Source organism: Heloderma suspectum, chromosome 6 (genome assembly GCF_057233095.1).
Source record: "Heloderma suspectum isolate Gila_16-S chromosome 6, 16-S_ref, whole genome shotgun sequence".
Taxonomy (NCBI): Eukaryota; Metazoa; Chordata; class Lepidosauria; order Squamata; family Helodermatidae; genus Heloderma; species Heloderma suspectum.
Genome location: NC_139463.1, coordinates 99,251,214 through 99,277,605, shown reverse-complemented (window position 1 = coordinate 99,277,605; position 26,392 = coordinate 99,251,214). Strand labels below are relative to the sequence as shown.

Genomic DNA, 26,392 nt, shown 5'->3' with positions numbered 1-26,392 from the left:
TGTGGCTCCGCCGGCGGAGGCTCCAGCAGTGGCTCCGGCAGCTCCAGCCGCTGCCAGGCTGCGGCCACAAATGGCGGCCGCTACGCTGGCCACCAATTGTGCCCCTGGCAAGCCGTGATAGGCTATGTAAGTATCTATGTAGCCTATCACGACTCAGGGTAGGGACACAAATGGCGTAGCCACCACCATTTGCATCCATGTCTTTAGCCGTGACAGGCTACGTATATATTTACATAGCCTATCACGGCAAAAGACATGGGCGCAAATGGCATAGCGGCCGCCATTTGCGCCCCTGTCTTTTGCCGTGATAGGCTACATAAATATATACATAGCCTATCACGGCATTAGGAAGGAACGCAAATGGCGGCCACCATAGCCGCCGCCATTTGCATCCGTGTCTTTAGCTGTGATAGGCTACGTATATATTTATGTAGCCTATCATGGCCAAAGACACGGATGCAAATGGCAGCGGCTACGGCAGCCACCATTTGCGTCCCTGTGTAGCCCAGCAGCTGGATGTCCGGCTGCAGGTGGCCCCGGCTGGCAGCTCCGCAGAGTTGCAGCAGAGCGGAGCCGGCCGGGGAGGATTCCGGGGGGAGGGACGGAGTGCCTCCCTGCCACCGCGAATTGCCCGGCGCGGAGCCAGGTAAGAGTTTCGTACATCTCTACATCTGGGAAGCATTATGTCATTATGTCCTGCTTCTGTTTCATGTGGATAGCAGCAGAAATACCATATTTGGTTAAAAGGACCAATTGGCCTGATTGCCCAACAGCAAGGACAGAAGGAACCCTTGCCAAATGAGATGGGAATCCATTTCAATTAAAACCATAAAATGGCTTATGGTCCTTTGGTGACCCATAAACATTTTTGGAACCACCACCCCTGCACGCACACATGCACGCACGCACATCCATCCATCCATCCATCCATCCATCTATTTATCTATCTATCTATCCATCTATCTTTGGTTAGTTTTTGCAGAGCCTCTGATCCAGCCAAAACCTAAAAGAAAGCTGCAGACTGACCTCTGAAGAACTGACTTCTAAAAACACATCACAGCAACAGAGGACAACCATGGCAGTGACAGGGGTGGGCTGGGGGTTATACCACAGCAAGCAGGACTTCAACTGTCAAAAAGATGAACCAAGCCATCCCATGCTGGAACATCAGCAACCTGCAGACCCCAGAAAATGTTGATCCAGTGTGCGGTTTCTGGAAAAAAAGGCAAACTTCATGTTGGGCATAATTAGAAAAGGAATAGAGAATAAAACCTACAGTATCATACTGCCATTATACAAATCTATGGTGCAACCATATCTAGAATACTGTGTGCAGTTCTGGTCACCATACCTAAAAACAGATATTACAGAGCTAGAAAAAAAATAAAGAAAAGAGCAACTAAAATGATCGAGGCGCTGGAGCATCTCCCCTTTGAAGGAAGGTTACAACAGCTGGGATTGTTTAGCTTGGAAGAAAGGAGGGTGAGGGGAGACATGATATAGGTCTACAAAATTATGCATGGTGTGGAGAATGTGGATACAGAGACCTTTTTCTCCCTCTCCCAAAATACCCGGGGTCATCCCATGAAGCTGGTTGGTGGGAGATTCAAGACAGATAAAAGGAAGTACTTCTTCACACAGTGCATAAACTATGGAATTCGCTACCACAACATGTTGTGATGGCCACCAATTTGGATGGCTTTAAAAGGGGGTTAGAGAAATACCTGGAGGAGAAGGCTGTCAGAGGCCACTAGTCCTGATGGCTATGTGCTGCTTCTATTACCATAGGCAGTATGCCTATGTATACCACTTGCTGGGGAACATAGGGAGGAGAGTGCTCTTACACTCATGTCCTGCTTGTGGGTTCCTGGTCGACAGCTGTTTGGCCACTGTGTGAACAGAATGCTGGACTAGATAGACCCTTGGTCTGATCCAACATGGCTCTTCTTATGCTCTTAACACTCAGGGCTTCATTTTGCCAAGCCTTCTGAATGGCGCTTCCATTAAAAAGCTCATATGCAGGAAGCGGGTCGAGTTCCGTACCTTCTGTGCACAGCCTCTGCTCTTGGAGGACTGGCCTGTCAAGACACTGAAGGTCAACTGCCCTCAGAGGCTTAGGATGGCAGCGCAACAACATCTCAAGGACCACAAATTGCACACCTGCCCTGGCCCAGCACCTCTCTGCTTTGTCAGATGCTTTGCAAAGCTCTTACACTGCCTTGGTCTGGTAAGTGTGTTCTCCTTAGTGTCTGTGTCTGAAACTGAGCTGTTCCACCCCAGCCCCCATACCTAGGGATTTTTCCCCCAGAAGTACTAGCTGAGGCAATATCCAAGATAAACCCTGCCTCTTAGCTTCAGTGAGACCCATTTCCCTTTCCCCCAGTAGTGTTTCTAGGGGCTAAAACAGATATTACTTTAATTCTGTACTTAGCAGCAGTCTTCCCCACCCATTTCACTCTAGAGTAGATCTAGGGGGCCCAATCCAAATCTTAAAATCCCCCTGGACTGGGCCTACCGCACCTGCTCTAGAATAAAAATGAAAAAAAGACAAAACTGCTAGGCACAGATTTAAAGTAATGTCTGTTTTGGCTCCGAAGGTCTCCCTCTCACAGGATCTAGCCCAGAGTGAACTTCCCCAGAATTTCAAGTGGGGCTTTCTTGCATCTGTTCATTTCCTCTCTTCTTTTCATGATGGAGCTGCAGCCTGACAGAGGATGTGGTTTGTCAGATGATGCAGGTTCCTGATCTTGGGCAACTGTGCTTAGAAATTCTGCACAATGGGAAAGAGCTGTGTCCCAGAGCAGTGGTGTATTTCAGAAGCTGCAGCAGTCTCCAACTAAGATCTCCATTCATGGGACAGTGGAGCTAAGAAAAGGACACTGACATCTACAAGGCTGAATGGTCTCTCTCAACAACATGAGGGTTTCATACAATTTCCTCTTCCTTGGTTGGTATCGCATACCAATAGTGGGACCAGCGTCTGTGCAATGACAGGGTGGGAGGATGTGACATCCAGTATCGATTCCTGTTGCCCAGATATTTTCCCACTAATGGAATCCTCTCTTTCCAGGATGGTGGCTGAGTGGACAGTGGCACATCTCCAGAGGTGAGTATCAATCAACAAAAGAATATTAACATTGGGAGTGATCGGTGGATGCAGATAAGTAGCTAATTGTCGACACCTCTCCCAGTCCCAACAAAAGCTGCTTTTCTTATTGATTAGAATCATAGAAGAGTAGGGTTGGAAGGGGTCTATAAGGCCATCAAGTCCAACCCCCTGCTCAATGCAGGAATGTAAATCAAAGCATCCCTTTGCTGCACCATCTTTCCCCGTTCTTGTTGTTGTTGTTCAGTCGTTCAGTCGTGTCCGACTCTTCGTGACCCCATGGACCATAGCACGCCAGGCCTTCCTGTCCTGCGCTCTCTCCCGGAGCGTGCTCAAGTTCATATTCATTGCATCCGTGATGCTATCTAGCCATCTCATCCTCTGCCGTCCCCTTCTCCTTTTGCCTTCAGTCTTTCCCAGCATCAGGGTCTTTTCCAGGGAGTTTTTTCTTCGCATTAGGTGGCCAAAATATTGGAGCTTCAGCTTCATTATCTGTCCTTCCAATGAGCACTCAGGGTTGATTTCCTTTAGGATGGACTGATTTGACCTCCTTGCAGTCCAGGGCACTCGTAAGAGTCTTCTCCAGCACCACAGTTCGAAAGCATCAATTCTTCGGCGCTCAGCCTTCCTTATAGTCCAGCTCTCACAGCCATACGTTGCTACTGGGAAAACCATAGCTTTGATTATACAGACCTTTGTCGGCAAGGTGATGTCTCTGCTTCTTACTATGCTGTCTAGGTTGGCCATAGCTTTCCTCCCAAGGAGCAAGCGTCTTTTAATTTCAGGGCTACAGTCACCGTCTGTGGTGATCTTGGAGCCCAAGAAAGTAAAATCTGTCACTGCTTCCATTTCTTCCCCTTCTATATGCCAGGAAGTGATGGGGCCAGATGCCATAATCTTCGTTTTTTTAATGTTGAGTTTCAAACCAGCTTTTGCACTCTCCTCTTTCACCCTCAACAAGAGGCTCTTGAGATCCTCTTCGCTTTCTGCCATTAGGGTGGTATCGTCTGCATATCGGAGGTTGTTGATAATTCTCCCAGCAATCTTAATTCCGACCTCTGATTCATCCAACCCGGCATTTCTCATGATGTACTCTGCATATAAGTTAAATAAGCAGGGTGACAATATGCAGCCTTGTCGTACTCCTTTCCCAATTTGGAACCAATCGGTTGTTCCATGTCTGGTTCTTACTGTTGCTTCTTGACCCTCGTACAGGTTTCTCAGGAGACAGGTAAGGTGGTCTGGTACTCCCATCACTTTCAGAATTTGCCACAGTTTGTTGTGATCCACACAATCAAAGGCTTTAGCGTAGTCAATGAAGCAGAAATAGACGTTTTTCTGGAATTCTCTTGCTTTCTCCATGATGCAGCGAATGTTGGCGATTTGATCTCTAGTTCCTCTGCCTCTTCGAAACCCAGCTTGTACTTCCGGTAGTTCTCGGTTCGCATACTGCTGAAGCCTAGCTTGTAGGATTTTGAGCATCACCTTGCTGGCATGTGAAATGAGCGCAATTGTGCGGTAGTTTGAACACTCTTTGGCGTTGCCCTTCTTTGGAATTGGAATGTAAAATGACCTTTTCCAGTCTTGTGGCCACTGTTGAGTGTTCCAGATTTGTTGGCATATTGAATGCAGCACTTTAACAGCATCATCTTTGAGGATTTTAAATAGCTCGGCTGGAATACTGTCATCTCCGCTAGCTTTGTTGTTACTAATGCTTCCTAAGGCCCACTTGACTTCACTCTCTAGGATGTCCGGCTCAAGTTCAGTGACCGCACTATCATGGCTATCAGGGACATTCAGATCTTTCCTGTATAGTTCTTCTGTGTATTCTTGCCACCTCTTCTTAATCTCATCTGCTTCTGTTAGGTCCCTGCCTTCTTTGTCCTTTATCATGCCCGTCTTTGCACAAAACGTTCCCTTGAGATCTCCAATTTTCTTGAAGAGATCTCTAGTCTTTCCCATTCTGTTGTTTTCCTCGATTTCTTTGCATTGTTCATTGAAGAAGGCCTTCTTGTCTCTCCTTGCTATTCTCTGGAACTCTGCATTCAGTTGGATATATCTTCCCCTTTCTCCCTTGCTTTTCACTTCCCTGCTTTCCTCAGCTACTTGTAAAGCCTCATCAGACAGCCACTTTGCTTTCTTGCATTTCTTTTTCTTTGGGATGGATTTCGTTGCTGCCTCCTGAACAATGTTACGGACCTCCGTCCATAGTTCCTCAGGCACTCTGTCTATCAGGTCTAATCCCTGAAATCTATTCCTCACCTCCACTGTATATTCATCAGGGATATGATTTAGGTCATACCTGAACGGTTTAGTGGTTTTCCCTACGTTCTTCAATTTAAGCCGAAATTTTGCAAGAAGCAGCTCATGATCTGAGCCACAGTCAGCTCCAGGACTTGTTTTGACTGACTGTATGGAGCTTCTCCATCTTTGGCTGCAAAGGACATAATCAATCTGATTTCGATATTGACCATCTGGTGACGTCCATGTGTAGAGTCGCCTCTTGTGCTGTTGGAAAAGAGTGTTTGCTATGATCAGCATGTTCTCTTGGCAAAATTCTATTAGCTTTTGTCCTGCTTCATTTTGTACACCAAGGCCATGCCTGCCTGTTATCCCGGTGATTTCTTGACTTCCTACTTTAGCATTCCAATCCCCTATGATGAAGAGGACATCTTTTTTTGGTGTTAGTTCTAGAAGGTGTTGTAGGTCTTCATAGAACCGATCAACCTCAGCTTCTTCGGCCTCAGTGGTTGGGGCATAGACTTGAATTACTGTGATGTTGAATGGTTTGCCTTGGATTCATACTGAGATCATTCTATCATTTTTAAGATTGTACCCCAGTACTACTTTTCCCACCCTTTTATTGACTATGAGTGCTACTCCATTTCTTCTAAGGGATTCTTGCCCACAATAGTAGATATGATGGTCACCTGAATTAAATTCGCCCATGCCTGTCCATTTGAGTTCGCTGATTCCCAAGATGTCGATGTTCAATCTTGCCATCTCATGTTTGACCACCTCCAGCTTACCTTGATTCATTGATCTGACATTCCAGGTTCCTAAACAATATTGTTCTTTACAGCATCGGATTTTCTTTTCACCACCAGACACATCCACAGCTGAGCGTCCCTTCGGGTTTGGCCCAGCCGCTTCACTCTTTCTGGCACTACTTGGAAATACCCTCTGCTCTTCCCCAGTAGCATATTGGACACCTTCCAACCTGAGGGGCTCATCTTCCGGTGTCATCTCTTTTAGCCTTGTGATACGTTCCATGGGGTTTTCTTGGCAAGAATACTGGAGTGGGTTGCCATTTCCTTCTCCAGTGGACCACATTTTGTCAGAACTCTCTGCCATGACCTGTCCGTCTTGGGTGGCCCTGCACGGCATAGCTTATGGCTTCACTGAGTTACGCAAGCCCCTTCGCCACAACAAGGCAGTGATCCATGAAGGGGGAAAAGGAAATAACCTCACACAAATTCAAGTTAGAAACATCTATGCCCCTTTTGGTTTCTAGTTGTGATTTTGATGAACTCTGCTAAAGAACTCCTGAAATGAAATGCATTCAGTGGTTTCTTGTATGTCCAGTCCAGTCCTTCAAATGATAGAGATACTTATTCTTTCATTCACGTAAGCAGGGAGAAGGTGAATTCTTTCAGAACACAATATTCTATGGAATGATGAAAACAAAAAGTTGATGGAGAATTGGAGCCTCAGAGACTCTCCATCAGAGAAATCAGGGGATCTGTTTACAGGGCTTAATCCAGGATCTGTTTTTCATGAGTAGAAGGGCTCTGCTTATGGAAGCTTCCTCCACCCAATTTTCAGAGAATCGCCCTCCCACACACACACCATGGTTCAACCCATTTAGCAGGGTTCCCTTCCCTAACCCTGGGGCTGGAGGGGCTACCATGGGGAGCAGGGAGCAGGGAAGACTGCTTCCACCAGTGCGATTGCACACACCTAAACCTGGATCCAACTCACAGACGTTTACAGGCCTAGAATTTCTGCAAACATGAGCTTATACTTTGCAAATCGATGTCACTCTGCCATCTCTTAAACACCAGCAAAATTACATCATAGTTGAAATGTGTGTTATTGTTTCAATTTCAGTTCAAATTTCCAACCAATAACTAAAAGGATTTTTTTCTCAAGGTACAAAATGACAAATTTGAGATGGGAGAGGTCAGAGATTCAGGGAGTTGTAGGGAATTCCTTGCCTTAGGCTTACCTATTTGGATCTTGGTTTGTCCAAGTGTGAATCCAGAGGAACCTTCCATTGAGTTCAGTTGCTAGCATTTGACCTCTAGCATACACAAAATGGAGACATTAGAGGGAAGTGGTTGGAAAAAATGTCCATATTCTGGACAATTGAGTACAAAGATGCATATGAACTTTTGTGTGCACTACATTGTGTATGAATTTTCATGCACACAAACATTTACACAAATGTTTATGTGGTCTTAAAAAAAAAAAAAGTGATCCAGAAAAGGGGTGGAGTGAACTTCAGTTCGAACGAACATTATAGAAAGAAAAACAGATTTGTCCCTCCCTCCCTACGCTCAACCAATTTCTCCAGAGGAGCTGTTCAGCCTCTTTCTCTTGTGTGATCAATACAGAAGCAAAGGGCTCTCTTTTGCTGTTCGCAGTGGGAGAGAGCCCTTTGCCTCTGTATGGGCTACACAAGCATAGGAGGCTAAGCGGCTTCTCTAGACAAGCTGGTTGCTCTAACTGGGCGAGATGGGAGTATTCTGACATGAGTTTGGGGAAAATCTCCCCACTGACATTGCACCTCAGCTGCTCTCTACTAGACAGAGGGAAATGCTCATTTAATCTCAGCAGCCTGAAGGAGAGCAACTAATGCCCTGATGTGCACCTCAGCTCTTCACAGTTCCCTTGGGGCTTGAGGCCAAATGAGACACAACACTGCAAGATCTGTGACTGAATCTACCGCTGGCTTTTAAATGATAAAAGCAGTCAGGGTGGGGGTCAGACAGGGAAAGGTGGGGAACCCTTTCTCTGATCTAAATTGCTCCCCTGATGCTATCTGCCCAATGACAGAGAGGCACAGATATAGCACCTGTATGTTTTTCCCTGTGGGACACATAACTGCTTGGGGGGTGGGGGGATTTAATCAGGAAAACAGAAGAAGGTGAAGGGTTCTTTAAACAACAACAACCACCAGAAACATCCTCCAGTGATATGACCACCCCCACCCCTAACTGCTTTTAACATTTAGAAAATGTTTGGCCATTTGCTTTGGCCGGGAAGCTGAATCGCTGAATTGCAAAAACAGATGCTCTGACAGGCAGTGCGCACGCACGCACACATTGCTGTTCTTTCCAAGGAAAGGGGGTGGGTTTAATGTTCCTTTTATGAAAGGGTACCAGTGGGTGGAGCCAATGTTGCTGATCTTTTGGATTTTACTGATTTTGAAATATGGTCCCTACGGGGGGGGGGGGGGGAGCCACTTGCTAACAAGAAGCTGAACAAGAGGTTGAACGATGCATCTGCCATTGGCTCATGTTCTAAATCAAGATTTTGATGCATCATGACCCTGTGGATATTTCTCCTCCAAGACAAATTTCCCACCGAGGTTGCAAATATCTCTCCTTTTACAAAGCTGGACTGTTGCAGATGCTGCACCATCAAAATCTCACTCTGTTCTCTCCCTCATCCAGGAGAATCTTATCCCAAGCCTTCCATCTCCGTTAGTCCCAGTGAGGCTGTTGCCCTGGGAGGAAATGCTACCATCCTGTGTAGGAGTGAAAAGTACCAAGGTGCCGAGTTCTACCTCCTCAAAGAAGGGCTTCCATATGTTTTGATAGCCCAGAAGGCACAACAGCATGAGGTTGAATTTCCCATTGCCAATGTCGAACGATCTGATGGAGGGATCTACAGGTGTCAATATCACTTTGCATCATCACACCCAAACGAATGGTCAGCTCAGAGTGATCCTGTATACATCAACGTAACAGATAAGGGTCTGGCTCAGTCCTCCTAAATTAATTTGACAAATGATCCTGAAATGGAGTTCTGCACTTTCTACTTCTGCAAATCAAATGGGGAAATGGCATTGATTAACATTTGATTTAATCTGAGTGGGTGGTTGGTAGCCAGCTCCATGCTCTCTCGGATGAAACTCAATTTCTAGATCTATTTCAAGCTGGCTTTTGGCCTAGTTTTGGAATGGAAATTGCCTTAGTTATCCTGTGGAATGACCTTTGCCAAGAGAGGGATGTGGGGATTGCAACTCTTTTGATTATCTTAGACCTCGGTGTGGCTTTTGATACCATTGACTATGGTAAATGTCTGGATTAGGGGTTTGGGTTTGGGTTTGGAGGTACTGTATTGTAGTGGTTCCATTCATACTATATGGCTGATCCAGAAGGTGGTGCTGGGGGATTATCGTCCTGCCACTTGGCAATTACGCTATGGGGTTCCACGGGGCTCTATTTTATCCCCCATGCTGATTTACATCTACATGGAGCTACTGAGAGAGGTAATCCAGATGACTCCCAGCCATTTTCATCAAATCTAGGTGAGCAAATGGGTGTCCTGAGACAGAGCTTGGGCACAGCAATGGACTGGATGATAGTTAATAAACTGAGACTGAGTCCAAACAAGACAAGACTGTTTGAAGGTGATTTGTAGCCCAATTAGTTGGTGTTCATCTGGTTTTGGACGTTGTTGCACTCTACCTAAAGGATCAGGCTTGAACTCTCAGTGTGTTCTTGAATCCAGCACTGTCTCTTGACACATGCATCCTCAGTGGCTTGGAGTGGCTTTTATCAGCTTAGGATGATATCCCAACTGTGATCCTATCTGGACAATTATACGCATACTATTTGCTACACTTATGCATACTCTATCCTCTCCCACTTGGTTTATTGCAATGCATTATATGTGGGACTGCCTTTGAAAATGCTCTGGGAACGTGGTCAGCAAAGATGTCACAATTGTCCAAGTAACAGTGGAGGCTGGTGGCTCTGATTTTGGCGGGGCTGTAAATCCACCCTGGGTTTCAGTTAGAACCTGGCAGAGCTTTAACGAAGCTATTAAAGGTGCTGAACCTCAACTACCAGGTCCTCGATTGCCTTATGAAGCATCTAGCTTTGCTGCTGGAAGAGAGGTCCCTTCTCACTCTTTAACCCATCTTGCCACCTTACTGAAGCAAGTAACAAACTGGCATGGGTCAACTCACAGAGGATTCCTCTTTGAAAATAGTAAGTCTCAGATGCTTCATAAGGGAATACAGGACCAGGACAACATGGGGCATCTTTGCTGGTTTCAAGCACTTTGCTGGTTTCAAGCACTCCATCCTCCCCCTCTGGATTTGGGCCTGAAAGACCAAGGAAATGTGTGGGTATCTGGAAGGTAAGCTGTAAACAAGCACATTGCACAACATCATCATTGATCATGGGGCACGTCAGTTAAGATATTAGCCTTAGCTTCCAATTTCCAGGCTTTGCAGAGCTTCAGCCAACATGAGGTAGCCTTAACACTGGTCTTAAACCCGCATAGTTTTTAATCATTAAATTCTATTGTTGTTGGCTGGGTTGATTGATCTGATCAGAATCTACGGCAAGGGTGGGCAACTTTTGGTTGTTGGACTGCAACTCCCATCAGTCCTAGCCAGCATAACCAATGGTGAGGGATGAGGGGAGTTGCAATCCAACAATATCTAGGGGGACATTAGTTGCCTATCCCTCATCGTCAGGGTACATAACATTGAATATCAAGCAACATGACTCACATGTCCTCACTGTCTCTCTCTTCCCTCTAGATCCCAAACTCTCCAAACCCTCCATCAGGGTGCAACCTAGGGGACAGCATGCTCTAGGCGGGGAGGTCACCATCAAGTGCCAGGGGCCAGAGAAAGGCCTAAACTTCTCCCTGCACAAAACAGAAGACCTCATAGAATCACGAACGGCAAAGTCAAACAGAGACGCAACCAAGTTCCATTTCTACAACGTGATGCTGAAGGATGCAGGAAGTTATACCTGCCAATATCAAAGCAGAGTGAATCCCTTAATCTGGTCGGAGCCAAGTGACCCTGTGCGGCTGGTTGTGAGAGGTGAGGAGCCTCGCTCGGTGGCTTTCTTTCTCCAGCCTTCCAAGTCCCATTCCCTGGGGCAGGAGCTTCTGCAGTTATGGCTGCCAAAGCCAAACACTACCACATGCGGGCTTTGGGATGATCAGACTCCACTGGCAACAGTTCACTAAAAGCAGGATCAAAGAAAGTGAGAGCGGTAGCCCTGGGGATGGTGGTAAGCACATGGTTGCATTTCCTTGACAATACTTGGGACAATGGGTTGATGCCCTTTTGGTATTCTTTTCAATGGAACTAAGCTGCAGATGGGCTTGAATGTTGTCAGCCAATGCAATGCAGATGAAGGTGAGGTTTAGATCTGGGAGGAGGAGGGCAGATAAGCCAGATTGCCTGTAATCAAGATTTCTCTTTCCTCTCCCTCTAGGATCCAAGGATAGTCCCCTCATTCTTCCTCGACTTCAGTCGCAATTGCCAAAAAAGGAGGGGGCATTCCCCACCTCATTTTTCACCCTATTTCAACGCATCTGTACATTACATATACAGTCCTGGATATTTACAGTGCTAAACAGATTCCTACTGCATTAAAAAAAAAAAAAAAAGTCTACTGATCTTGCCCAAATAACCAGGATGTATATCTTTGAAGATCAAGCAACATGACTCCATGAGCCAATCTACACGGCCAATTTAATGCAGTGGTGGCATGCATTGGGGTCTTTTGCAACAGATACTGTTGCCGATCCGCCATCATCCCACAGTATCCATCCCCAAAAGCCACATTTTCAGAAAGTCCTTTTACTCCATTGCTTTTCTTAAATCTGGCTCCAGAGTGGTTCTGTGGCAGTGTACTCCTTCCCCCCGCATTAAATCCTGGGCGTGCCTCTGTGACCTGGCTTTGACCTGCAAGTGACATGGTCAAGGGGTGGGGGCACCCCCCCCATACCCTCTTATTCTGTATTTGCAGTAGGGCTGCTTTCAAAATAGGTAGCCTTCTTTTCCCACTCAGAATAACAGTAGCTGTTTCATTCCCAGTAGTGGAGTAGCCATTTTATGTGTAGTGCACAATAAAGAATACAAAGACCAGAAGGAGAAAGGGCAGCCAGTAGCAGAAGCCTGGTGAGGACGAGGGAGAGGGCCTTCTCTGTGGTGGCCCCCACACTGTGGAACTCCCTCCCTAGGGAACTCTGCCATGCCCCCTCTTTAATGAGCTTCCGCCATGCACTGAAAACTTGGTTATTCAGGCAGGCATTTGGGGTGGGTTAGGGTATTTTTAAATAATGTTTTAATGTATAATTTTACTGTTTTAAATTGTACCATTGTACATTGCCCAGAGTGGCCGGGTGACCAGCCAGATGGGCGATTAAGAAATTTAATAAACAAACAAAGAAAAGCCTGCAGCTGCTATTTCGCAGTCGCGTTACTGCGATACACCTACAACTTTGCAGTTGCATGGTACACCTACAACTAAGGAATACACGGAGGGAAGGAGAAAGGGCGGCCAGTACAGCAAGGGAGCACGGACAGGGCTGGGAACAAACCTTCCCAGTCACAGGATCGTGCTGGGCCTCCCCTTCGGAGTAATGCAGCAGTTCGCTTTTTTCATTCGCAGATAGCAGCCTCTGATTTATTCATGTCTCCCCTTCAGAATAGTCCCCTGTGTGTGTGTGATTTTCCTGCATGTTTGCGGGGAGGGGGAGGAGGCTTCATTCCAGTTGGGGAAGCGGCGGCGGCGGCAGCAGTAACTGCTGCTACTGACTCCAGAGCGCTATCAGAGGGAGGTAATTCCAGCCCTTTCCCTCCATGCAGGACCTAGGTGCCTCCTGTCTGCCCCCCCCCATTGGTCTGTCCCCAGGCTTCAATATTGCTGATTCACAGCCAGTGGATGTGAGGGGGAGAGGTGTGGGGTAAACTGTCCAACAGTATTCCATTAAACTTCCCTGAGGAAATGAGCATGGAGAGTGGCAGGAGCCAGCCTCTCTCATTGGCTGAGCAGCATCTATGGGGTTGACGATGTTCACTTCTACTAGCGGGACTCTGCCCATCCAACCGCAAAATAAGGTGGATTAAAGTGCAGTGTGACCTATGAAAAGCAGGTTTTAAGGTAGTGTTTACCCTGCCTTTTTTGCTTTGTGAGTCAGAGACGGACCAAAAACGATCTCATGAAAACCCAGATACTACCAAAAGCGCTTCTCATTCCATGTAGACTCTCCCCCTGACCTCACTGACTTTTTCCTCCCTCTAGATCCCAGCCTCTCCAAACCCTCCATCAAGCTGGAACCCGAAGGACAGCATGTTCTGGGTGCGAATCTCACCATTGAGTGCCAGGGGCCAAAGAAGGGTCTGAACTTCTCCCTTCACAAATCAAGGGATCTAATAGCATCACAGATAGCAGAGCCAGCTGGAGGCACATCTAAGTTCCCTTTCTTCACGGTGAGGTTGGAGGATGTAGGGAGATACACTTGCCAATATCACTGCACAGAAAATCCCTTTGTGTGGTCAGAGCCAAGTCAGCCCGTGGAGCTGGTTGTGAGAGGTAAGGGAATTTACTTGGGTTCTTTTTTATTTCTTTGTCAGAGTCAGGAGCTTTTAGGATTGTGGCTCCCCAAGCCAAACACCTGCATGGGGATCATGGTAATGCAAGGAAGCCTAGTGCTTAAACTGCCCTGGCAACAATTCACTAAGAGCAGGATCAGAATTATTAAGGACAGAATAAATAAAAATCTGGGTCCTGAAAAAGATGTAGGAAGCCCTGAGGATGAGTGGAAAGCATATGGATGCTTTTATTTGCGGCATTTATCGCCATCACAGTTTCTAAAAATGCAACCATTCTGCATGGACGTTAATATGGATTTCCCCAAATAAAAATGAAACTCTGTATCATCCTTAAATTATGCAAATTGTATACTTTGTTTACTCTGTACAATTTTATTCATTCATTCCTAATACTTACATGCCACTTAATATAATAACGTCTCTAAGGGTGAAATACTAAGCATGTTTAGACAGAAAAAATCCCACAATTCCTAGCATGCCCAGGCCTAAGCAGATTGTACCCTTGAGCGATTAACATACAAAAATAGTAACAACCACAGTTAAAATAAATATATTATGCAATAAATAATAAGCAGTAACAATAAACAATTGGGATTTGCAACAGCAAAAATTAGTTGAATAAAAAGAAATAATAATTTATATTTTGCAGAGCGATCCCGTGGGAGTCCCAGGGACCATAGGAGATGGTAGATTCCCTGCTCTCCCTGAGGCTGTAGGCAGAGCTATGACTCAGGAGAGGGGAAACCCAAGCAGGGATTCCTCCTTCCCCCACCCCCAGCTTTTCCTGAAGCTCCTCAGTGGCTCCTCTTCCAAGGTCACAACAGTCAGACTGGTAGCCTTTCGAGCGAAATGTGCTTGAACAGCGGGAATGGGAGGCTAAATGCCTCTGTCGTTTCTCCCACGCTGCCTGCTGGGGCCTGGGACAGATTCTGTCTCAGAGCCCTCCATTTATAGAATGGCAATTCCTCTACTTCTGCATCTGCTACTAATGGGGAGGGGAGGAAATTGTACCAGGCTCCCGAATCTTGGCCACTGGGAATCTGGTTCACTTCCGACCTCACCCCCCAGGCAGCCACTGTCTGTGGTTCTTTTATGTCACTTGGCACTGCCAATAACACTCAAGCTTCTTCATAGCCTCAAGAGCTAAAAACATCCTTTCAACAAACTCCGGAGATATTCAGGGTATTGAAACCAATTCCTTATACCAAGTTCTCTGCGTTCCCAGTGATATCATCAAATGCACCTTGTCCAGAATATTTACAGTACTGGGACATGAGTCCATTGGTCTCGTCAGAATAAGCAGGATAGATGGAGTGGAATACTGGGCGGCATACCTCCATGCCCTCACTGTGTTTATCTTATTTTTAGTTCCCAGCCTCTCCAAACCCTTCATCAAGGCGAGACCAAAGGAGAAACTCGCTCTAGGTGAAGGCGTCACCATCGAGTGCCAGGGGCCAGAGAAGAGTCTGAACTTCTCACTCCACAAATCCAAAGAGCTCATAATATCACAGATGACAAAGGAAGACACTAACACAGCTGAGTTCCCATTTCCCAGAGTGAGTCTGGAAGTTGCGGGGAATTACAGTTGTCAATACCACCGCAAAGGAAATCGCTTTGTGTGGTCAGACCCAAGTGAGTCTGTGGAGCTTGTTGTGACAGGTGAGAAGCCTTGTATGTCTGACTCCCTGTACATGAGGGAAGGGCTTTTTGCGTTAGACTTGCCAAAGGTACCTTCATGAGGGCCTAAGTTCCCATTGTAGGGAATGGAAGATCTGGATGCTTAGGTCCATTGACAATTGTTCACTAAATGCAAAATCCAAAATGTCATTGCAACTCAGGTCAGACATAGGGGGCCCTAGGAACTGTGGTAAGCCAATGGCTGTATTTAAATGAGAGTTGTGCACAAATGTCCTCTTGAAATTCTCCACCCTATTTGTGAGCAGAGAAATTAGGGGGACAATTTCACTGAATTTCTCTAGGGGGAGGAGAAATACTCAATTGTTTCTTACAGGTAGGACTCACCATTGGCAAAGGCTGTAGCACAGCTTCTTTCTCTTTTTTGGTAAGGGTTTTTTCGGGGGGGGGGGGTTATGCTGCAACAGCACCAACAGTGTTGACAGGACAGCCCCTATTTTGCAGCTACCACAATGCAGGTATGAGGGGGTCAGTGTCATGTCTAGCTCCAGGGAAGAGGTGGAGCTACTGCTGAGCCAAAATTTGTCCTCCAATTTCCTGAAAGTTTTTTTCCCTCATGAAAGAGGCTTCCATTATTCTGCTTCATTCTCAAGGCTTTTTATAGTTTATTTTGAATTTCTTTGGGTGGTGCTTTTGAGCTTACCTAATCACTGTGGGGTGCCTGAGGGTGCTGTGTGTGTCTTTTCTTTCTATTATATGTCTCTTCATTGCTCTGCAGCCTTCCAGGCTGCCTGCACTTCCTGATATGAAAAAGCCCTGTGAGAGAAATTACCTCCTGATGTCTTCCCCAGGGCTTTATTGATGTGTGGGACGCTAAGGAGGCTACAGGCTGCCGGAGATACGATTATACAATGAAAAACAGGACACTTACGCCCATTCCTCCAACACAAGGGAAAATAGTTTTTTTTTTTTAATCCTTGCCCAGCACTACCACCATAATCTGATCCCAACCCACCCCGACAGCTACTTTCAACTAAAAACAGAAATGTCAGACAGTCAGATCATGGATATACAATTTCTCATCTCTTTTGGCCTTCCGTATGAGGCAGGTAGATTAAAGTCAAGGCTCCCCTTTGCACATACATACAGCAGGATGGGTGGGAGTTGCGGCTCCATGGTATGATACCAGCCACACTGGAATGTGTGTGAATGAAGCAACAATGAGTCCAGAACCAATCATGTGGATCTTTCCGAACTAGTCATTGGGAGAAGGACAGGGGGAGTGTGACCCTGTTGATTCTCCTGGACCTCTCAGCGGCTTTTGATACCATCGACCATGGTATCCTTCTGGATAGGTTGTCTGGGTTAGGAGTTGGAGGCACTGCACTACAGTGGTTCCGCTCCTACTTGGATGGCCGATTCCAGAAGGTGGTGCTGGGGGATTATTGCTCTGTACCATGGCAATTGTGCCATGGGGTTCCACAGGGCTCTATTCTATCCCCCATGCTGTTTAACATCTACATGAAACGGCTGGGGGAGGTTATCCGGAGGTGTGGGCTGAGGTGCCATCAATATGCAGATGATACCCAGCTCTACCTCTCTTTCTCATCAAAACCAGGTGAGGCAGTGGCTGTTCTGAATCAGTGCCTGGGCACGGTAATGGACTGGATGAGGGCTAATAAACTGAAACTCAATCCAGACAAGACGGAGGTACTGTTAGTGGGTGGTTCGTCTGCCCGGCTAGGTGATATTCAACCTGTTCTGGAGGGGGTTGCACTCCCCCTAAAGGATCAGGTTCGTAGTTTGGGGGTGCTCTTGGATCCAGAACTGTCACTTGAGGCACAGGTGAACTCAGTGGCACGGAGCACTTTTTATCAGCTTAGGCTGGTATACCAACTACGCCCTTATCTGGACAGAGATAGCCTAGCTACAGTGATCCATGCTCTGATAACTTCTCGTCTGGATTACTGCTATGCGTTATACGTGGGGCTGCCTTTGAAAACGGTCCGGAAACTTCAGCTGGTCCAAAATAGGGCAGCAAGATTGTTAATAGGGACTGGCCTGCGAGCTCATATTACGCCAGTACTTTTCCAGCTGCACTGGCTGCCAGTCCATTTCCGGGCCCGATTCAAAGTGCTGGTGTTAACATTCAAAGCCTTTAACGGCTTGGGGCCAGGTTACCTGAAGGATCGCCTCCTCCCATGTGTGCCTGCCCGGACTTTAAGATCATCATCAGCGGCCCTTCTCCGTGAGCCCCTGCCAATGGAAGTGAGGCGGGTGGCTACTAGGAGGAGGGCTTTTTCTGCTGTGGCACCCCGGCTCTGGAATGAGCTCCCTAGTGAGGTTCGCCTGGCGCCTACATTGTATTCCTTTCTGCGCCAGGTGAAGACCTTTTTATTTTCTCAGGCATTTTAGCATTTTAGCTTTCTAAATTTTTATCTTTGCTGTTTGAAATCTGTATTTTAAACTCCTGCACTGCTGCTAGGTTTTATTGTGGTTGTATTGTTATATTGTGGTTTTAATGTTCTATATATTTTAAATTGTTTTATTTTGTGTTGTTTGGTTTTAATTTTTGTGAACCGCCCAGAGAGCTTCGGCTATTGGGCGGTATAGAAATGAAATGAAATGAAAAAATAAATAAATAAATTGTCCACCTTTCTGGCAGGGCTGCCAATTGCGTGGGAAAACCCCATCCAATTACCTTTGATAACATGGTTGCTTCATTCATACACACTGCCTGGCTGGCATGGGAAATGACTCCTATATTTGTGTGTGTGTGTGTGTGTGTGTGTGTGTAACAGATAAAGGTTTTGTGTCAAAAAGTAGGAACTTATAAATGGATGGATGAGAAAGGGGTGTGAAAGCTTATTTCAAGGGCAGCGGAAAAGAACCTTTGATGGACAGAAGGACCGTTTCTGTACACTGTGCTGTTCTGCATACTGTGAGCTTTTGTACATGAGGCAGTTCTTGTGTGCTTATGATTCATTACGCATGTTCTTTATGGGTTCTTTAGATGATGTCATGATCCTCCAGTTTCCCTTGTTTTTTAAGAGCACTTTCCCTGGATTTTTTTAGAGATGGAAAAATGGCTATTGTTTCTGAAACCGAAAGAAACAGTACTTTTCTACTTGTGAAATTGAAATATTCTGCTATAGCACTGTGCCATTTAGAGGTTATGTAGTTGAAAAGCAGGAAAAGAAAAGTTCTTTGTACAGAGTTCGGATCTCAATTCTGCGACGAAACCAAAAGTAGATACAGTGATTAACAGCCTCGTGTAAAAAAGCTCTAAATGTGGGTGGGCCACATAAAACATTTGCAGCACTTTAACTCACAATATCTATGATTTTACAGATAAATCTAAATCAACAGGACAAACGACAATCATATGGGCTAGTGGCGCTGCGGGCCTTCTCCTTCTGCTTCTCCTCCTGCTCTTGATTGGTTTCTTGTGGTACAGAAAAAGGAGAAAGGGTAAGCAGGACTCTGGATGGATGGGTTTATAATGGCTGGGATGAAAGCATGCATAATGGAGGTCTTAAAGTCCTCCTCGCATGGGGGCAGTATCACCACACATTTCATAGGGGAGGTATTTGCTCTCATGGGTGGTTGGTCCCCTGCCACTGTGTCAAACAGAGAAGAGTCTTCTTGTTAAACAAGAAAAAAGAAATAACATGCAGGTAGTCCTTATGGTTGCATAGGCTTGGAAGTGTTGCGGGGGGCAGGGGCAATGAACAGGATTCCCAGTGGTCAGGGGATGGTTAGAAGAAGAAACCTCATAGCTGGAAGAAGAAGAATTCTGAAAATAAATAAATAAATAAATAAATAAATAATATGCATATGAACATAAGAACATAAGAACATAAGAAGAGCCCTGCTGGATCAGACCAAGGGTCCATCTAGTCCAGCATGCTGTTCACACGGTGGCCAACCAGCTGTCAACCAGGAAGCCACAAGCAAGGCATAAGCACAACAGCACCCTCCCAACCATGTTCCCCAGCAACTGACGTACATAGGCTCACTGCCACTGCTACTGGAGGTACCAGAGGCAGTGAGTCTATGCAAATTGGCTTGACTTCCATCAATTGCAGAAACGCCGTGTTGAATTTGTATCACCCTTGGTGCAGAATGTTTCTGGTGCAGAGCAATATGCAGCACAGAAGGTATTAAGCAAGTGGCTTCCTCCATCAAGGCAAGGGTCTTAGGCTCTGGAATACAAAGGGTGAGAAGAAGGTTTGCAGTTTTAATTTGAAATAGACTGGGCAAAGTATCTCATGGGGGTCTCTCTGATCTACAGGCTCCCCTGCCAATGAAAGAACCCAACCAGTGAACAAGGTAAGAAACTTGCCTATAAGCCAGCCTTCCACAACCTGGTGCTGTCCAGGTGTTGTGGACTACAACCCCCAGCATTCCTGACCACTGGTCATGCTGGTTGGGCTGATGGGATATGAAATCCAAAACATCTGGTGCACTGCTATAAACAAATGCCCCAGTTATGATTGTGAACCAGATCTTGACCCTTGAATTGATAAAGACACAGGATTTCAATGTGTTAGCCCCAAACCATCTAATTTACTATGGATGAACAATAAGAGAAAAAAAGGATTATAGCAGCCTTCCCAAACATGGTGTCCTCCAGAGGTTTTGGACTATAACTCCCATCAACCCCAGCCAGCATGGACTAGAGTCACATCCAGCCAGAACTTTAGGCATTAAGTTGAGAGCTGCCATTTTCTGTTTTGCTCTATGAACACTCTCCATCTGCATCCACATGGTGAAAGGCCTACATGCCTATTATTGACAAGCAGAGTGAGAAACCATCCAGTTTAATGACAAAGGTTTCAGTAAGGACTTGGTTGGAAACATACCTTCAGAAATGGCATGGTTACAGTATGGGCCTGTGTGCATGCTTGGTTCTGCTTGGCAACTCTTTTGAGCAGCAGATTACTTTGATGGGGTGTGGGGAGGGACTAGAAGGCCAAATGCCAACCTTCAGCTGGTCTGTTGGCAACTCCAGCTATCACTCTCTCCTGTTCTAAAGCAGCCGCATAGAATTTATTTCAGTGAAGGCTGGTGCCCCCTGAGGCTGGTGGGGCAGAGGGCAGGTCAACAAGGGCAGAGCCAAGAGGTCACCAGAAGCAGAGCCAACCCATTTCTCACAGAGACACACTGAGGCCAATAGGCCAGTCATTTGGCAGAGATCATGATTACAAGGGAGAGTTTGGGTCTGATATGCACAACAACGCAGTCATGCAGTGTTTTGAGCCAAAGTCTCTCTGTTCCTCAGGAACCCATTTCAAACGGGAAACCAAGGACAAATAACTTTAAAGTTATGGCTGAAAACCAGACTCTGTGTGTGGGATAAGAATGAGGAATAAATCCACAGAGTAACACATAGAACCAGTCTTTGCGATCCACAGCAGCCAGCAAGTTACACCACACAAGGGAAAACTGGACACATGACTTTCTATATCATGCTTGCAAAACATGGGGTAGGGGTGATGGTGCTTTGCTATTATTGTTATAATAACAATAATAGCAATGTCCTCAGGGCAACACGAAAACCATTCTTAATCCACAGCATCCAGCAAGCCATGCCACAAAACGGAGAAACTGGGGCACATGAAATTCTAGATCATGCCAGCAAAATACAAGATGACAATGAGGAGGGGGACTGTGATAATCAGTAATGCGTTCAGAGCAACATAGAAACCATTCTTAATCCACAACAGCATCCACTAAGCCACAACCTAGAAAGAGGAAACTGGGGTGCATGATGAGGATGATATCCTCAGGCCAACACAGATACCAAATCCACAGCAGCCAGCAAGCCATACCCAGAAAGGGGAAACAGGGGCACGTTAACTGTAAGATCATGCCTGCCAAGAAGCACACCCACAAATGGTGGGGGGGGGGGTCCAAAGCCAGAATTTACCATGAGCAACGAGAAGTAGGTTGTTTTTTTTTAATGAATAAAAAATACCAGTACCGGACCCCCAGCACCCAGAACTCATGAGCAGTTTTTTCAAACATTATAAAAAGAGAAAAATTTGCCTAAGCAATCGTAAAACATAGTAAATCCCTTCCAAAAACAAAATGAAGGAGAAGAAACAGAAAGGAGATCATAATACCCTTTAAAAATTGACACCCTCCCCTCCCCGAATCACATATACACCCAAAAAAGGAAGCAAGTGTACCTACCTTTTAGGCCTGGATTTATTCAAAGAGTTTACTGGGGACTCTTTGCCTGATTACTGCTTTTCCCCTTTTCTTTGAAAAAACAAACGTATACTATGTGACTGTCTCCTATAGAGCCTTTCTTCATTGTGCGCTTGTGATTCCTCACTCGCTCAGAGTAGTTTGCAGGTCCTTTACATGGCAGGTAAACCTTCTTTACAGGACCTGCTTTACATTGCAGGTCCTTTACATCGTCCAGGGCCTCTCCCATGCTTTGCAACCATTTTAGCATGCGTTTGTTTTTTTCTAAGGAGGAAAGTCTGGTATACCTCTGAATGGCAGCATGAAACCTAGTGTAGTTCTGCAATTCCATTATACCACAGTGCCACCTAGTGGTTGTGTAATGGAACATATAGAAAGAAAGGCAGAGAAAGAAATCCCTCAAAACAACAACAACAACCCCACAAAGAATCCAGAAACAGAAGCCTCGGTAAAGGTGTGGGTTAAAAGCTTCATGCAGAAAAGCCGGACTGGACTAAAAAATAAAATCCTTTTTTTTTTCTTCCTTGAGGGCACACTCCTTTTCCTCTGCTGCTCCTCAGTTACAAAATGAGCCATGTGCTCTCTGAAGGAGGAAATGGCCACCCACTTCCTGCTCCACTGAACATGCAGAGAATTTTTTAAAAAATAAATCCTGTGATTGGCAAAGAGTCTCCACCCATTTCAGCATCTACTCTATGAGGACCTGATGCCTGGGGGGCAGGATTTATGGCCGTATATGGCAGCCAGGCAGGTCGGCATGGGCAAATGCTCTGCCTGTCTGGTGCCAGCTGCAGTTTCAAACTCCCCTGCTGCGCCTGCTACCCACCTGCAGAGAGGAGAGCTGGCCAGAGAGTCTTATCAATCATTTCCAGCATCTAAGAGCTCTCCCTAACTGGCGCCTGTGCAGCAAAACTCCACTCCTTGTGCAAGTTGTCATCTGCGTCAGCACCACTGAGGGAGAGATCTTAGAGACTGGAGATGACAGGGTACTCTGGCACAGTGTAAACACACAGGAAAGAGCAGAGGGTTTTTTAAAAAAATATCAGTGGGGAGTTTGAGCAGGTATGGGGCACAAGTGGGGCTCCTCCCTGGCCATATCATAGGACTGAGTCTGATTTATTTTATTATTCCAGAGCATCCGTTGTCAGTGGTCTGGAGAAAGTGGTGGCAGGCTAGCACCTGAAATCTCTTTTTTTCCCCTCATCTGTAGGCCCTAGAACCTGATTCTGGAGCAGATCCTGATGAAGTTTCCTACGCTGTCTTGAACCACTGCTTGCTGCAGAACGAACGTGCAGCTGTTCCTGATAGGGTTCCAGAGACTTGTGTCTATGCATCAGTGGCCAAAAATAGAACCAGGAATGGCCAATAGGCAGGATGTCTCAGGGATCTGGATACTTCTGGTAGGGATGTCAGAGAATTCCGCCACGGATCTCGGTGAGGCAGAATGCCCGTGCATTCGGCCCCGCGAAATCCGTGGCAGAACAAAGCCCCCCCGCCCCCCCACCCCGTGAAACGGGCCCGGAACGGAGCACCTACCTGGTGCCATCCACGCTGACTTGCGAATGGCGTCTGCGTCTGCAGCCGCCATTCGCTTCTTCCATGTAGCTGTTATAGGCTATGTAAATACTTACGTAGCCTATCATGGCTAACACAGGGACACCATTTGCGTCCCTGTGGAAGCCGTGATAGGCTACGTAAGTATTTACGTAGCCTATCACAGCAAAAAAAACACAAAACAACGAACGCAAATGGCGGCTCCTATGGCGGCCGCCATTTGCGTTCCCTTTTTTTTGCCATTTTAGCCTATGTAAATATTTACGTAGGCTATTACGGCAAAAAAGAAAGAAAAACACAAATGGCGTAGTGGCCACCATTTGTGTTCCTTTTTTTTTTTTTGCCATAATAGCCTACGTAAATATTTACGTAGGTTAAAATGGCAAAAAAAAGGGAATGCTGTAGCCGCCATTTGCATTCGCTGTTGTTGTGTGTTTTTTTGCCGTTATAAGCTACGTAAATATTTACAAAACAAAGGATCTCTTTGCTGAGTTCAGTAATAAAACATTGTCAAGGCACCCTCTGCTAGACTTCCATAGGACAAGCTTCAGAACCCTTTGTATTCTGTATGCCTCCTTTGCTTAAAAATAGCAAGTGTCTAAGATTGGGAACAGAAATAGCCCTGCTTTAAATTCTCAAGGAAAGTGAGCACAAGCCTTCCTCTCATTTAGCAGAAGCTGAGAGTATGAATACATCAGAAATAGAAATCTGGAGGTTGCTTTTTCTTAAAACATTTTTTTTTTTAAGTTAAAAAGAAAAAATGTTCAATGAAATGAGGAAGGAAGTGTCCTAGTGACTTCACACTGATCAGCCAGTCAGCAGCCTCCATGGTTGGCTTCTGCAGAAATGGGAAAAGCTGATTTGCCCAGTGATCAACCCTGAAGGAGAAGACCGTATGTACAAACATGCAGTGAGTGTGCTTTCCCAGCAGGCTCAAGTTATTTATGTCTGTAACCGACAGGACATTTGTAGGTCAGAGGAAAAGCTACTGCCTTCATCCCCTGCTGGTGGCTTCCCAAAAACATCTGACTGACCACTGTTGGAAACAGGATGCTAGAGTAGATGGACCTTTGTTCTGATCCAGCAGGGCTTTTCTTGTGGACACAGGGAAACAAACAGACTTAAAGGAACATTTATGGCATGGATAGACTGCTCTCCAACTAATGGCAGATGACAGACACCAATAGCCATGGCCTCACCTTCAAAACAATATTCACTGAATGCACAGAGCAAAGAACAAGATTGCACCCAATGAACGCAACACCTCCATGCATTCAGCCAAATGCATGAGCAGGCTCAACACACATACAGCTGTACACAGGTAGGCCCTCTGTATGCAGCCTGGACCCTAATCACACATACAGAACCTGCACACATGTGTACATAGTTACACATATGTACAGTCCCTTTCACACCTCCCACCAAAAGTATAACTGTCAGGGACAAAGGCAGGGGTCGCAACCTCACTCCACTTTCCACATGTTCAGTGGATGTGGTTTTGAAAGTGAGAACAGGGATAGTGGTGTGTAGCCAACAGTTGTTTGGGGTTGAATGCATTTATGTCTCTTTGTTTGCTTCATTGGGCCGATCTACACTTATGGTTTTTTACGCTTCCAATGAGGTTTCGTCCCCCGTTTTTCACATTATGCTGTCCCCGCTTCGTATTGGAACCGCAATTTCCCACTTCCCTGCTACCGCTTTCAATACCCTGATATTCCGGTATTTCCCATTCATGTGCTCTGCTCTTCCATGTTCATCACCATATAAGGTTGTAGTCCCCTCCCACGCCTGTCCATATACGGCAGTGTTTGTATTTCCCTGCTGTCGAATCACAGCTCTCAACACCCCCATGCGGTCTTCTGGCTACTGATTGCATAGCTTCCTCAGCACTCAAAGTTTCATCACCAACAACCAAAGAGCTGGATGTGTGCGCGCTTGTCTGATCTCGGAAGCTCAGCAGGGTCAGCCCTGGTCGGTACTTGGATGGGAGACCGCCTGGGAATCAGGCTTCTTGCATTGAGCAGGGGGTTGTTCTATCCCTTCAAATGTCACTAAGTTTTACCTCCTTCTATCCCCTGCTTTGGCTTTTAAAAAAAATAAAAATAAGGCATTATCTTCAAATCTTCGAAAAATCATAGCTTCTCCAGCCTGATTTCTCTGCACACTTGCCCAGGCAAGCCCAGACAAGTATAATTTTTTTCACAGTCCCCTCCATGCTCGCAGCACGGAAAGAAACACACACACATATCCAGGCAGACAGTCATCGCTACTCATGGACTAACATCAAAAAAAAAATGTCCGTGGACAAATTTTAACATCATCTCGTGAGTGGCAGACAAAAACAGGGCATTCTTCGAAGCTTTGAAGCTTCGAAGACGCTAGCAGCACCCCCCACCCCCAAACCCAAGCACTGGGTGCTGCCACCGCTGCCCCTCTTCCTCACACTGGCTGTCAAGGGCTGGCGCAGGGAAAATGACATCGGGAGACACCCCCCAGCCTCTCGCCCTGGCCTCCAGCAGGTGGGGGGGGAGAAGAGGATAGGTGCCTCCTTCTTCCCTCCACCCCACCTGCTACAGCGGCGGCAGCAAGGGACAAGTGGGTCATTTTCCCTAAGGCCAGGAGAACTTACGGAAAATGACCAGCCTCTCCCATGCCACTGCCGCTGTAGCAATGATGGGGGGAGGACAAGAGGCACTGCTTTCTTCCCCTCTTCTTGCTGAGGTAACTGGTGTTCGGGGGCAGGGCAGAGTGGCAACTTCTTGGTGGGCTTCAAGCCCCAACAGGATGCTCGCGCCATCCCTACACACACACACGGATAGAGGAAGAGAGGGACGGTGGGCGGGGAATCAGCAGAAACAGGAAGCGTTTCTGCTCCTCCAATGAGAGCCGCCTTCTTTAAGGGCAGGAAAACAGCACAGCGCTCAAGTGTGAACCATGTTTCTTGTGCATTCAGTGAAGTACTAGAATGGGGAAACAGGGTGAGTGTGAATAATGCGATGGCATTTAACTCGCCAGTCTACCGAATTCAATGCGCCAGCGGACACAGTGCAGATCCTCCCTTTGTTCCTGTTGTTTTGTCAGTGGAATTTGCATCCACAATTGTTGCGCCCACATCCTTGCTTATTCATTTCCTACATTAACCTTCAATTCATTACTTGTCTTTGCAGTGAAATGTTGTTTTATTTTGAACTAAAGTTTAAAAAAGAGACAAAGCAACAGAAAAAAGAACATACATAATAATATAACAAGATCAGTAAAGAAATAAAGAAACTTAAGAATTA

At 46.2% G+C, this 26,392-nt stretch overlaps 1 protein-coding gene across 1 annotated transcript; it reads left to right on the top strand.

Annotated features, from left to right (window-relative positions):
- Positions 1-2,729: 2,729 nt before the first annotated feature.
- LOC146342049 (immunoglobulin superfamily member 1-like) lies at positions 2,730-26,385 on the top strand. The gene is made up of 9 exons (XM_084805538.1): positions 2,730-2,947; positions 3,071-3,106; positions 8,785-9,087; positions 10,890-11,180; positions 13,396-13,686; positions 15,075-15,365; positions 18,693-18,812; positions 19,636-19,673; positions 22,768-26,385. Exons 1-9 carry the CDS (start codon positions 2,899-2,901, stop codon positions 22,924-22,926), a joined length of 1,578 nt encoding a protein of 525 aa, XP_084661664.1. The 5' UTR covers positions 2,730-2,898; the 3' UTR covers positions 22,927-26,385.
- The last annotated feature ends 7 nt before the right edge of the window (positions 26,386-26,392 follow it).

Coding starts and splice junctions, on each gene's coding strand:
- LOC146342049 (XM_084805538.1), top strand. CDS start 2,899: ATGGTCTCTCTCAACAACATGAGGGTTTCATACAATTTCCTCTTCCTT. Junction 3,107..8,784: donor ACAGTGGCACATCTCCAGAG/GTGAGTATCAAT, acceptor TCCCTCATCCAG/GAGAATCTTATCCCAAGCCT. Junction 11,181..13,395: donor TGTGCGGCTGGTTGTGAGAG/GTGAGGAGCCTC, acceptor TCCTCCCTCTAG/ATCCCAGCCTCTCCAAACCC.